The sequence below is a fragment of the Mus pahari genome, chromosome X (genome assembly GCF_900095145.1).
Source record: "Mus pahari chromosome X, PAHARI_EIJ_v1.1, whole genome shotgun sequence".
In the NCBI taxonomy this organism is placed as follows: domain Eukaryota; kingdom Metazoa; phylum Chordata; class Mammalia; order Rodentia; family Muridae; genus Mus; species Mus pahari.
Genome location: NC_034613.1, coordinates 60,746,316 through 60,760,512, shown reverse-complemented (window position 1 = coordinate 60,760,512; position 14,197 = coordinate 60,746,316). Strand labels below are relative to the sequence as shown.

The window sequence follows — 14,197 nt, the reverse complement described above, 5'->3', positions numbered from 1 at the left end:
GAAGGAAGGAAGGAAAGAAAAGAAAAGAAAAGAAAAGAAAAGAAAAGAAAAGAAAAGAAAAGAAAAGAAAAGAAAAGAAAAGAAAAGAAAAGAAAACTTACCCAAATTCTGTGGACTCACCTGCTACCTGTCCTGTGGTCATCTTTGCCATTGGCCTTGATAGAAGGAGGAGGATGATGGTTATGGTTATTAGCTGGAGAGCTCTTCACACCATTGGATTTTTCAGTCATCATCCATGTACATCCAGGGCTCTCACCTGACAAAGCAATAACCAGTGGACTCTATACCCATAGAGAGCAGGGGAGCTAGAGGTGGACAGAGTGAGAATAGAATAGAACCAAACAATTGTCCTTAGTAGTTCACATGTCAAAAATTTCACTAAGGTACAGTAAAGAAAACTACATTATATAGTTTAGCACGGTTTAGATTTTAAATACCACACCAGAGTAAGTATAATCATTTCCTTGGCCCTTACAACCTGAAGCAATGCTGAGTTCCATGGTTTCATATTGGTATAGCAATCATTATTCAGGAGATTATGAGGTTTGTTAAAACATGGGAGAGTTGACATATCCACAGAATAGAAGCCATGTCCACAAAAGAGGCTGAGGAAAGAGCCAGCTACAAGTTAGAAAGATTATGTACTATAGTGTCTCTCATCACAGTCAGGAAGAATGGGGTCAGAGGGCCTCAGAGTAGATTTTCTATTCTGAGGTTGATATATAGGTTGGCCACTAGATGTGGACAGATATGGTCAACATGCTCCCAGTTTTCTCATGGCTTCTACTGCTGTACTCACTACCTTTGACTCTACATTGCTGCTGTAAATTCTCAGACCCTAGAGAGTTGAATAAGTCAAGATTCCTATAATGAAATCTGGGAATGGGCAGGGGAAGGTTTACCTTCATACTTGGATATGAAGGAAATACCAGGGAAGGTGGAATATCCTTCACAGTATAGAATCCTAACATTGTCATCATACAGCTAAAGCTCCACATAGAAATCAGGATGAGTGGGCAGCCCCATCCATCAACCAAGAGCCATGCCTAACCTCTGGATATGGTCTCTATAGGTTCTTTCTCCCCTTTGTTGGGTATTTCAGCTACTGTCATCCCTGTTCCCCAGAATTGCTCCTGTCTAAAGGAAATTCGTGAACAAAGAGTGGAACAGAGACGGAAGGAAAGGCTATCCAGAGACTGTCCCACCTGGGGATCTATCCATCTGCAAACACCAAACCCAGACAATATTGTGGATGTCAAGAAGCACTTGCTGACAGGAACCTGATATAGCTGTCCCCTGAGAGGTTCTGCCAGAGCCTGACAAACACAGAGGCAGATGCTCATAGCCAACCATTGGACTGAGCATGGAGTCCCCAATGGAGGAGTTAGGAGAAGGTCTGAAGGAGCTGAAGGGGATTGCAACTCCATACAGAGAACAATATCAACTAACTGGACCACCCAGAGCTCCCAGAGATTAAACCACCAACCAAAGAGTATATATGGAGGAATCCATAGCTCCAGCAGCATATGTAGCAGAGGATGACTTTATCTGACATCAATGGGAGGGGAGGCCCTTGGTCCTGTGGTGGCTTGATGCCCCAGCATAGGGGAATGGTAGGGTCAGTGAGGCAGGAGTGGGTGGGTGGAGGAGTACTTTCGTAGAAGCAGGGGGAGGGAAGGGATGGGGGGCTACTGAGGGAAATTGGAAAGGGGAATAACATTTGAAATGTAAATAAATTAAATAACCAATGGGACAAAAAGAAATCAGTACATGTAGAGCAATCTTTGTGCTGGCCTGGCCTGACTTAACACAACCTCCATTTTTTTTTCCCTGAAGATCTTCCTTTTGTTACCCAGGAGATCTTGTGAGGACATCCATCCCCACAGGATGCACTCTAGGTCATGCCTGATCCCCAGCACTTGCCCTCAACTCTGACCTCTTTACAGCCTCTTTCACTTCTTCCAGCATCTGAAGCTGTCACCATGGTGACTGCAGTCACGTCAAGCAGCCTCAGAGATGCTTTCCTGGTGCTCTCTGTGGGACTATGGCATCAGGATGCTAATGAGGATACCTGAGGGAAAGAAACCAGCATCTACAAGTACTTGCTTAGACCCTGGAGGCAGCAGACCATGGAGACAAAGATGTCTCAGGCAATGGAAACAAATCCAGGGCCACTCACAGTGATCAATTTCAGGGCTGGTTGTGTTGAAGTGCAAGCTTGCAGATCAGAGGACACTATAACATGTATTTTCCCTCTCTATGCTTTTGACATTAAAAAATATTCCTCCCCTGTGACTCTCTACAGCTTCTCTAACAGAAACAGGCCCTCCTATTTTTCTGACTCCCTTGTGACATCACCCAACCACACATGGCTTTTCATCAGAACTGTCCATTTAGGGGAATCAGATCAGCCATCTAAACATTGTCTCAGCTCACACAGTTACACAGGTAGTTGTTCTCAATGGCACACTCTGCAAAAAAAAAAAAATCATCTACTCCCAAGGCATTTGTTACCAACAGGCCTCTAATCACCTTCTATACCCATATCTTTAGTTGCCTGCTAACCAGTTCCTCTGAGGGACATCTGACCCTCAAAGCCCATATAACCAAAACCACATTTCCCATATGTGCCTATAAATTAGCCACTTTTTCAGTTTGCCAGTATCCTAACAGGGCTTTCTTTCTGCCAAGTCACTCAAGTCAAAAATCTGTATTTCAGCATAATTATTTGCTTCCTTGATGACATGCAAGCAGCATCTCTCAAGAGTTAATGCCTCCTCCTTCAAAGTATCAAGCATCTGTTTGTAATCTGCCAATGCTGCTTTCACCATGACTCCAAAATTTTGTTGCAATAGGCTCTTACAGGTCAGCACTCCCTGGGGTCTTGCCTGACAAGAGAGTTACTGACAAGTTTGCCTGACAAGAGAGTTACTCTTGTACAAATCCGTTCTCATATCATGAATAGACAAGAATGGAGAATAGAGGCAGAGATCAAAATGGCTACAACTATGCAAATATTCCAAGTAGCTGACCAAGAGGAAGACAAGGATAAGTACAGATAGAAGGCTCAAAAAAGCATGAGAAGAGAGTTCCCAGGGAAGACAGATGTCTCAAAACGAAGGCCCAGTGGACTTCACAGAGATTCCATGCTTCTGGTCCCTGAGATGAGAGATGGAAGAAAAGATGGGGAGAAAGATATATCCTTTGTTGTAAAACAATCAGAAGAGTATCAAGGAATTGTGTTTCAGGAGGTGATGAGTAGGGGGTGAGGGACAAGAGATAGAACTGTGACTATAATTGCAAGTCTGCAATCTTGGCTGAGAAAGGACAGAAACACAGTAAGAATGGAAAGAGGATATGAGGTTGAGAAAGGTTCTCTGTGTGCTATTGTTAAAATTTACTTTTGTGCTGCCATTTTGTTGATTTTTTTTAACATCAGGAGTTAAACAAAGCAAGCTTAGCAGTTTTGAGAAAGGATTCAGTAGGAAATTGATTTTTGTGCTTGAGACCAATTCCAGTAGAAGTAGAGCCCATGACAGTGGGTGTGTTAGGTGGGGTCAGGTGCCAGAAGAAATGAGATTAAATTTAGCAAGTGCATCAGGAAAGGCTACCAAAGGACAAAATAAATAAAGTCCTGGCTGACTTAGGTGGAAGTGGAGTGGAGTGAGAAGCAAATCACTTTTGCAGACTCCAGCATTGTAAGTTAAGAGGGAGAGGACTCCACCTCCAGTGGTACCAGGCTGCCTTGGCTACAAACTTTAGAAGAGGCAAGATTTGCAATAGAAATTAGTAAGAGAATTCAAAGGACTTTAAAGACAAAATGAAGCTTGGCAAGAAATACAATAGTCCACCTAGTTGCTGCAGGGAAAAAAGATGGACAGGGGATCTTAGGTGAAAAGTGGGAACCCCAAGAAAAGTGCTTTCTAAACCCACAAAAAGACATGTTAATGCCATTTAAAAAAAAGCCCAATTTCAAACATGAAGTCCTTCTGGGCCTCTTCTCATCTACTAGTTTGCTAGCTGAGTAACCAGGATTATATAGATAACCAACCTGGCAAAAGAAATTTCTTGGACTTTGGCAGAAAATATTTCCAGAGTTTCTTCAGAGTGTGCATAGTGATGTGAAAGCCAGAAATACAGAGTCCAAATCCAGCATAAACCAAGGCTAGGTGTTCTGGTTCATAGCTCAGTAAAATATGAACTGCTGTTCAATTTTCTTATTCACTTATCTATCACACGCCAGTCACCCACTGGGAGACAGTCCTTGAACTGGATGCTAAAGTGAGAGATGGTAGTCTAACAGAGTCTACAGGAACATCAGGGTTGCTCCCAGATGAACTATGGAGACAACAAAGGAACATGATCCATCTTATAAGTCATTCTCTGTTCATGTTCTATTCTATTTCTAAATAAAAGATCAGTAATTATTCCCTCTCTCCTTGAAATAATAAGCTCTCCTGGCCTCCTTCTCCTCCTCCTTCCCTATGCTCTGTTTCCCCTGTTCTTTGAAGAGTTGTTCCCCTCTTCTCAACACTAAAGCTTCAGTTGTTGTGAGGTGGTTTTTAATATATCTGAATGGCACCAACTTGAAAACCTCTAATACCAGCTCAATCTCTTTTCTGAACTTCAGTTTGATGGAAAAGGTACCTCAGGATTAATATGTCTAGAATCAAGCGCTTGATATTTCCCTCCAACCACTATCTTTCCATAGAATCCTGCATCTCAGAAAAGGCAAGGGCCATTCTTCTAGTAACATGGATCCAAACCATTTGTGTTTTTACGATTCCTTTTACATTTGTCCCACTACACATTCAAAGCATACAGGTTCCATATTCTAAGCATCACCAGCTCACTATCTCTATCATGATTAATTTAATTCAAGCTACCAACTTTTCTTAGTTCTTGGCATTGTATGATAACAAATTAATGAGCTTTAGGTAGTTGGTTGATTAATTGTTCCTTCATACCTTCACTTTCTCTTACTTATTCACCTTATTCTTTTTTACATTAGATAGATTATTTTAAAAGAATATATAGCAGTTATCTTGAGTGAGATGGAATAAGAGAGCTTGAGTATATCCTCCAGGATTCAATAACCATACTTAGAAAAGATATGAAACAACATTTTGCATGACTTTAAACAGCAGGCAACAAATAGCAGTAATTCTTAGGAGGAAGGAAAGAAATAAAACAAGTCTTGAAGTCAACACTCATTTTCCTTGTGATCTTTTTAGGCCATAACATAGAGGGAGAAATGAAAGTAGATCTTAATGGATTTCCCTGGGTTGAGGGGAGAGCAGACTCCAAAGAGACCATAATAGCTAGGGTTTGCAGAGCAGCATGTTGGAAGAAAAGACAGACAGACAGACAGACAGACAGACAGACAGACAGACAGACAGACAGACAGGCAGGCAGGCAGGCAGACACAGAGAAACATATATAGAGAGACATAGACAGAGAGACATAGAGGGAAGGTTATAAATTAGCTGAATATGTAATAGAGTCCCAGCTTAGTACATGTACCATTCTCCTATATCCAAATATTGCAGGTCTCAGTCTTCAGATGGGGAGTGATGCCACTTGTCAGATTGGAAAACCTAAGTGCTTGTGGAGTCTTGGTTAGAATACCCAGAAAATCCTTATTCAGCAGTAAGGAATGTGTAGTCCCTAGCAGTGAGTAATGTGATACCATTGAAAACTCTTAAAAGTAAAACCCAAATGCATTACATTCTTCCCAAGCAACTAAAATGCATTTTTTTTATAAAAAGCCCTCAAATGTTATAAAAATAGCCAGAAGAGTCAGGGACACACCTGCTCCCACTGTTAGGATTCCCAGGTAAACACCAAGCTAACAGCCATATCATTTAGGCAGAGGACCTGATGAAGACCCATGCATGCCCTGTGCTTGCTGCTTCAGCCTCTGTAAGCCAATGTGAGCTCTGCTTAGTTGATTTATAGGGGCATGTTCTCCATGTTCCTATGACTCCTGCAATCTTCCCTCCCCCTCTTCAATGGACTTTCTCCAACTCTGAAGGAAGGGACCTGATGGAGACTTCAAATTTAGACTCTCTCCACATAGTATCTGGCTATGTGTCTCTGCACCTGTTCTCATCTGCTATCAGAGGAAGCCTCTTTGATGACTACTGGATGAGGCATCAATCAATAAGTATAGCAGAATATTACTAAGAATAATTTCGCTGATTATTTTTGCTTTATCATACCTTGATATGGTGGAGTTGCTTCATCTTATTGTATCTTGTTTTGTCCTAACTGTCTATTTGAGGCCTGCTCTTTTCTGAAGAGGAAGAAGAGTGGTAGTGGATCTGAGGGAGAAGGGAATTGGAGGGGAAACTGTGAGAGATGTACCATATGAAAGAAGGATCTATTTTCAATATGTGTGTGCATATGTATATATACATATATATTCCAACATTCATAAGGTAAAAATTCACAATGTATTGTATCCATTTTAAAATGATAACATATGTCAATAATTTCCCCATAACAAGAAGTAAACAAGTTATTAATTGGAATAAGAACTGGTGAATTAACAGACAACACATTGAAAGTTATTGCAATTGTATTATCTGTATTCAAAAGAATTATGTTTTAATATGGAATATATGTTTTAAAAGTAAATTACTCTATTTTATTTTATTTCATTTATGTATATGGATGTTTTGCCTGCATGTATGTATATGCACCATGCTATACATGCCTGGTGACCACAGAGGTCAGAAGAGAGTGTTCCAGCCCCGGAAACTAGAATTACAGGTGGTTGTGAAATACTTCTGGGTATTGAAGCAAGATCCTCTACAAGAGCAACAAGTGATCTTAGTTGCTAAGCCATCTGTCCTGCCCCTTCCACATTCTTTAAACTGTTTCTAGATGCTTTATAATAAGTCATGCAATGCCAGTGCTGTAAGAATTCAAGAAAAGAGCAAATCAGTATTAGTAAGCTGTGGGGCAAGCTCAGTGTCCTGCTGTAGGTGTCCATAAAGTTCCCAGAGGGTAAAAAGTTAAAGAGACAATTTGAAAAATAGTTTCCAAGTTTTTTCAAACTTCATGAAGCTCTAAGTGTACAGATAGAAGTTCAATGCCATGTGTGTGTACTGTATGTGCGTGCATACACACATGCATTCACACACACCATAAAGAAAACTATACCTAGGCAAGGTATAATGAAATTGTCCTAATTCATTGATAATGGCAAATGTTTTATTAGACATTTTCTTTATTTACATTTCAAATGCTATCCCCTTTCCTAATTTCCCCTCCAAAAATCCCCTATCTCCTCCCCCCTCCCTCTGCTCCCTGACCTACCCACTCCCATTCCTGGCCCTGGCACTCCCCTATACTAGGGCATAGAGCCTTCACAGGACCTAGGGCTTCTCCTCAATAATGGGAAAATTTTAAAAGATAATTTGTGAAATAAGGTATATTAAACACTGAGTGACAAGCACAAAAAAAATAACATTATGTGTGTCCAAAAAGAGCTTCTCTGCTAAGCTTCAGGCTTCCCTTCCAACTTTCAATCAACAATTTTTCTCTGGTTGACTGTAGGGAGGTATAATCCATCTTGTCCCAAGTCACAGTGAATTTGGTCACACCCCTCAGCTCTTTGATAGGCAGACAGTCATGAATATCCAGGACTTCAAGATTTTTAACTGCCATCTTCAGGATGGCTTGACATGCAACCTTCTCTGTAAAAAGATGCCCAATCTCTTCCTCTATATCCCCAATTTTCTACCAAGTTTCCCAGGTCCAATAGTTAAAGCCACATCAATACCATTGAAAACTACACCTAAGCAAAGTACCCTTCATGTACTGTCTGGAGGCAAACAGCCTTACCCAGTGCTAGAACTGCCTCCTGCAAAACAGTCATGCACACTGGTAAAAGGAAGGGAGAACTCAGGAAGTGTGGCAGGAAGATAGGGAAGGATAGAGAGGGAGTGAGGCATAGAGACTAGAACTTGATGAGGTTCTGTGGCCTCTCAGAAGACAGACTTTAGAGAATGGAAATGCTGATCATGGACCATGGAATAAGGGAAAGTAGTCATAATGTGTCTTCTGGAAGATTTCAAAAGACCAATTATTATGTGACAAGATATCCCATATCCTCTCACAGTCCAGCTCACCCTTATTTCTAGTTCAAATTCATACTGAGTCTAGCCAAAGATTTCCCACAATGTTTGTGATCTCTTCCATAAAGAGGTGAACTCTCTTAGCTAGAAATTAGCCCTCAACTCCAGTCACAGTAGTGGAAAAGTCCTGAGTGGTGAGTAACATAAAGTACCAAGTGATCATTTATACTGTAAAGCAGTGGGGCATTATATGTAGCAGAAGATGGCCTAGTCGGCCATCATTGGGAAGAGAGGCCCCTTGGTCTTGCAAACTTTATATGTCCCAGTATAGGGGAAGGCCAGGGCCAAGTAGTGGGAGTGAGTGGGTAGGGGAGCAGGGTGGGGGGAGGGTATAGGGGACTTTGGGGATAACATTTGAAATGTAAATGAAGAAAATATCTAATAAAAAATTAAAAAAAAAAACAGTGGGGCATCAAGACAAGCTGGCAAGCACAAAGCAAGAAGACCAAGAAGAAGCAATTCAGAATCAAGGTCACACTTACTGTGCATTTACCTTGTCCTAAGCCATTGGCTTAAATCAATTTATTTAATTCTAAAGAAAATCTCACTAGACTGGTGTTATACTACCCACTGTACAGATTCACAGCTAGTCAATCTGGCTAACAGGGCTAACTTGGAAAGCACATAATGCCAGGGAGTTGTTTAGTAGCAAGGGGAGATCTATGGCCAGGGCTTTAGAAAAGGTAGCAAGCTCTTGAGGTTAACTTTTGAGGGTGGACCTGAAGTTGCTGCCACCCAGGAAGAACAGTTGTCTGGGGCTCACCTGTGAGGAGAGCCAGGAGAGCTGAAGGTAGGAGGAAGGTAAGTGAGGTGTTCATTATGTGGGCCCACTGGGCAGGTGAAAACCCATAATGTTGAGCCCTACTTCATTTTCATTAGCTGTTCTGAGGCCAGACTCGAGACAATCCCTCTATGAAACCGACACTGCCTGATTGTTTACAGTGAATAAAACCCTCAGCACAGCACATAAACTTTGTCAAAGAGTTCTACTGAGCAAATGTAGTTGTAGCTTATTCCTTTAACAAGCAGCTGGCACTTCTAGTGTAGGATTCTTTGGTATCAGAAATGTGTGTCTGGTCTGCCTTTTTCAAGACATACATCATACGTTTACAGTAAAAGATGAGACACCTAGCACCAGCTATGCACAGTCCATCCCAAAGGGGACCCCAGCAATTGGATTTTTTCTGAAAACCTTCTTATCCTCAGGTACTTACGGGCTGTATATGTCTCCTGAGAATAGACAATGGGCCCCTGAACAATGTATATCCCAACCTGATATGACCCTGTATTTCTGAGATCAAGTTCTTGTCTTACCACTCTGTTGTCTCAGCTGAGAAAAGCACATCTTTCCTCACAAGCCACCAATCCAGAAACTTACCCATTACCTTTGATACCTCCTGAAAAACTTCTAAATCTTGCTTATTCTACTGCTGAACTCTCTCTCCTCTTCCCCATCCATCCTGACTACTTGCTCCCTCAGGGGGGGTTATCTGCACCCTTGGCATAGAATTTTTCTCCTTGTTTCTCTATATTTAGGCATTCAGATACCAAGATTTTCCTTTTCTCCACCTTTTCTGACAGGTGAATTGGTATGTGCACACCTGGGCTCAACTTATTACCCTCACTTTGAAAGCCATGCAGAAAAACTTCACCCTAAAAAGAAGCCTTTAAAATTGGGGACATTTCTGTCTCATTTAGCCTATTTCACTTAAACCCGTTTCAGTTACAATCACACAATAGAAACCTGATATATACTAGATGAACAAATGACTGAATGAATGGGTTAAAGAATGACTGAATGAATGGGTTAAAGAATGACTGAATGAATTCCCTAAACTTGATCTTCACTTTTCTAATTCCACATCTTGTCTCATGCCTACTTTGCTTCACATCTATATTATAAACTTAATATCTCCTAATCATGACCTAAGATGTACTTGCTTTTGATCTACCACAGTTGAACCTCAACTTGAACTTACAGATATGTGCCATGAAAGCTCCCTGAAGGAGGCAGCCACTAACAAGTAGAAGAAAGGGTCTAGGGTCCTGTTGACAGGAAGTCTAGGAATAAAAGCATTCTAACACTAGCAAACTCTTATTGCTTCAGTCTAGTGTGGATGGGACCTACACATCCTTTTCTGGACTCAGGTAGAAGGTCAAAACAAAGATACTGAGTCTGTGGCAGCCTTTGGAGTCTGTTCCTGCCCTAGGCCTACTATGGCTTGACTCAAGAACCTTCCTTTAATCAGAAGGTCCAGCAGATGCATTGTCCAACTGGCAGAGAGTCTTGTACCCAAGTCTGGGGAGCCTGGAGTTTGTGCTTTAATCTAAGGATTTATTGGGCAGGCCTGAGTGACCCTCCAAGAGCCAAAGTAAAGGCTGAAATCCCAGCAGTATTACTGCATGATGTGACCCCTCCCCTTACCATGGCCCAGACAGCAACAGAGCTCCAAGCTGTACATTCCCCATGTTCTAAGGCTTGGAAGCCAAGAAATGCTATAGGCTAGAAAGACAGAGGAGAAATGTATTGTAGGAAGGTATATAGGCTCCATAGTCTCCTGCAAAAACCATGCCTAGCAAAGCTTTCTGTCACCCTCTTCATTGTCTTCCTATTAGATAACAAAGTTTGTGTCTCAGGGAAAGTCTGGTGTCACATCTCCTGCCACCACCCTCCTAGGGGACCAAATATTTCACCTGGCTGCTTTGATAGGGTTCAAAATTTTCCCTGAGTAGCCAGTTACCTCTGCCCTGCTGTGGAGCCATACACAGGAGGGCCCTTGTCAATCACAGCTTTAAGGTCTGCAGGTTTTATCTTCATGAGTGCCAGCCCTGACTTCCATAGAAGCCCCCAATCCATGGGCACAGGAAAATTGCTCCCCCTCCCTCCCCCACACTTTGCTCACCAGTCAGATGGTTTCAGAGTCCTGGAGCCAAAGTCAACATCTGTTGTTCTGTCCACAACAGTTCCAATCAAATAGAAGGTCTTGGGAGCTCATGAGCACTGAAACCTGTGGAGATTTCTTTCTTGCTTCTTCTGTTGCCCAGCCAGGGAAGGTTCTCTGAGACCCAAACAAACAGCAGCAGTCTCCCAATCAGGGATTTACCCTACGTTGTCTGATACCAGCCCAGGAAGCCAACAGAGGACCAATGGAGCACATAACCACAGATAAGGGAGCTTGAGAGCCTAATACAGGGTGCCCCTGTCACCTGGAGAAGTTGTCTTCAATGTAGTCTGTGCACACCCTGGCTATCAACAACTGAGGTCTAGATACTAAGTTGCCTGTCTGTGGAAGCTGCTTGTCTGGCCCCTCCCAAGCTCCCCGAGGGACTCTCCCTTGCACAGAGCAGGTACAAAGCTTTCTGTCTAGAGATTGAACAATGCAAGCTCGTGGCCACCAAACCACTGCCTTAAAGTGCTGACAATGTTCCAGGAAGCCTACCTTACTGGAGGCTAAATCAGGGAAAAATCTGAGATAGAAAAGAGAAACCAGCCAGAGGGGAAATTCAATGGAGTTAGCAAGTAAACCTTTGACTCCTTTTCAAGAGTTCAGGAGTCTAAGATGTTCCTAGGTGTACTAGGTCCCCACTCTATGCCTTCTACTCCCCACAACCCACTCTTCTTCCCCTTCTTCCCCCGGCTGCTAAGAGGCCAACCTGGGAAAGAAAGGCTGCAATATAGTTTCAGTTTTTGTCCAGGACTGGCTGTGACTGGGAATTAGACTGGTGAGGAGGTCCCTGCTGGGAGCCTTCAGTTTCCAGACCTGCACAAGTGGTTTTTGGACGACTAGGCTCTTCCAAATTGGGTGGCCATGAAATCTCTAATTGATTTCAAGATATTAAAGCCTAATGCAAATACAGATACACATAAACTCTGCATGGAACATCATGGAGTTTGCAGGAGAAACTTGAAGCCAAGTGGAAGGGCTTGGCAGGAGGAGTTAAGGGCTGTATTAGCGAATGTCTACCTTTATTCAGGAGACTGTGTTCATGCATGGCATGTACAATTGAATATTTTGAAAATGCACATGGATGGCACATAGTGAATTATAGCACAGAACAATTGTAGTTAGAACGAAAGTTCTTCAGTGGAGGCTTTTGCATAGAAATTGTTCCTTAAAGAACAAGTGTATAACCTATAACCTTGGACAAAATTGTTCTCTGGGGACACTAATGTACCTTCTACCAGTACTTTCCATCTGCTGGGCATCCGTGATGCAGATGGCAGTGAAAACTAGACCCTAAACCCTCACAAGCTACCAGTCAGTAAGATGCTGCTATGTTCCTCTAATCCAAGGCCTAGGTAGTATGCAAATCTTTTGTGGGGATTAGCAGCATGCTATAGAACAGTCCCCTCCCCTGTTGCCAGGTGTAAATGAATTTCTTCCCACTGGACACTGGACACACTGCTTGTCCTTGGAGAAAGTCACAATTTAGGGTAGAGGGGAATATAATCAGGGGACAAATGATGCAGATGGATTATTAGCCTAAGGGACAAGCAGAGCATGTGAAAAGCGATCCTGTCCCTGTGGTTCTTAAGGAAACCTACAGAGTGGTTCAGTGCTGAGCTCTCAGGCTGTCACAGAGGCCAACCAGGAAAGCTTTGGCTACAGTCGAGATCTGATCTAGGAGACCTCTAGGTGGGGCAGGCAGTTAGAAGAAACCTGCTCCTAGTGCTGTCAGAAGCAACCAAACAGTCATACTGCAGGGCAGACAGGCAGTCAGAGCACATGCAAGAACTCCACCTGAGCTCACCTAGCTCAGGAGATGTTCCTCCAGGGGTCACCAGGCTGTTTGTTTTCAACTCAGCTAAATTGCTCCCAGGAGGGAGTCTTTGTTTCACAACATATTTTCAACCAGACTTTTTCTGCAAACATGTCTTGTCTGCGCAGGCACAGGAGCACCCAGGTCCCAAAGGGCAGACTTTGCCCAGCCTGGTTACACCCCTCCCTTCCTTGGAGTTTCCCTATGGAGCTCAGCTGGGATAGAATTTAAAAGGGACCTTTAGGATAGGCATGTGTGGGAAGACCTCTAGGTATCTAGTTCATTAGCCCATCTCTCCCCTGGGATGGCCTTCTGAACCACCAAAGGTAGTGGGGGCATTGTGGTGATGGCAGAAAGTGCCATATGCTGCCCTTGTGTGAACAGATAGATCTCTCCAGCTACCTATATCTCTTAAGCATCCTTTCTCTACATTGTGGATCCGGGCTCCTATATTCAGTTCTCTCCATATTTGCTAACAGAATTCTCCTTTAGATAGAGAAGTATTGATAGATATGGCTGTATGTGGAAATTCCACTTAGTTGCAAAGGTGACATAAAAGCTCTAGGTTTCCACACCCAGAAAGATTTATCTTGGTTAACTTTGAGTCACTGAGCTCCTCTCACATTCATTATATCAGAACCTTCATGAGCTAAGCATCCTGGAAACAACTCCCAGTCATACAGAACTGGACTCTGATAGTGTACATGCTAACTCCAAGCCAGTTGACAATGAACCTTAAAGCTCTCAAATGTTTGTCAACCACTTGGTCCCAGTAGCAGACAGGCAAGCCTGTCCAATGGCTAGACTATCTGAGAGGTGATTTCTAGGGCTATAGATGCAAAGGACAGGGCTGTAACATCTAGAACTCTTTCAAGACCTCATTCCTCAAACACTCAATAGGAAGCAGGGCACTCTGCAGCCTAGGACTCAGGAGAACCTAGCCTAGACACACTACTTCCTCTGTCTTGCTAGAAAACCCCAGAGACATGGTTTTCCTCTCAGGAACTTATTTTTTCCCAGGAAAATGGAAAGATTTCTGGCCCTTTTCATAGTATTTTTCTCTGATATATCCTACAATCATTCATTGACAGGGCATCAATTGGAAGGACTGTGTGAAACTTTGCTTGGGTTAGAGACAGTGAGTGTGGGGAATGGTAGGCAGTGGTGAACACCAGGAACCTTGTGGCAATAGCAGCATCCCAGTCCCAGGTTGGGACCAGAGGGCTAGCCCCTCGTGTACCTTCATAGCCCTGCCAAAATCAAGTTTTATATGAACAACTCCTGGTGCCAGG

The 14,197-nt window shown here is 42.8% G+C and overlaps 1 protein-coding gene across 1 annotated transcript in view; it reads right to left on the bottom strand.

Moving 5' to 3' along the window:
- The window catches only part of Cnga2 (cyclic nucleotide gated channel alpha 2), an 18,051-nt gene extending 6,647 nt beyond the window's left edge, over positions 1-11,404 (bottom strand). The window contains exons 1-2 of the mRNA XM_021188201.1: positions 11,048-11,404; positions 121-256 (exon numbers count right to left, since the gene is read on the bottom strand). Coding sequence (XP_021043860.1) covers positions 121-233 — 113 coding nt within the window. The 5' untranslated portion in view covers positions 234-256; positions 11,048-11,404. The remainder of the gene's footprint in view (positions 1-120; positions 257-11,047) is intronic.
- Between the last annotated feature and the right edge of the window lie 2,793 nt (positions 11,405-14,197).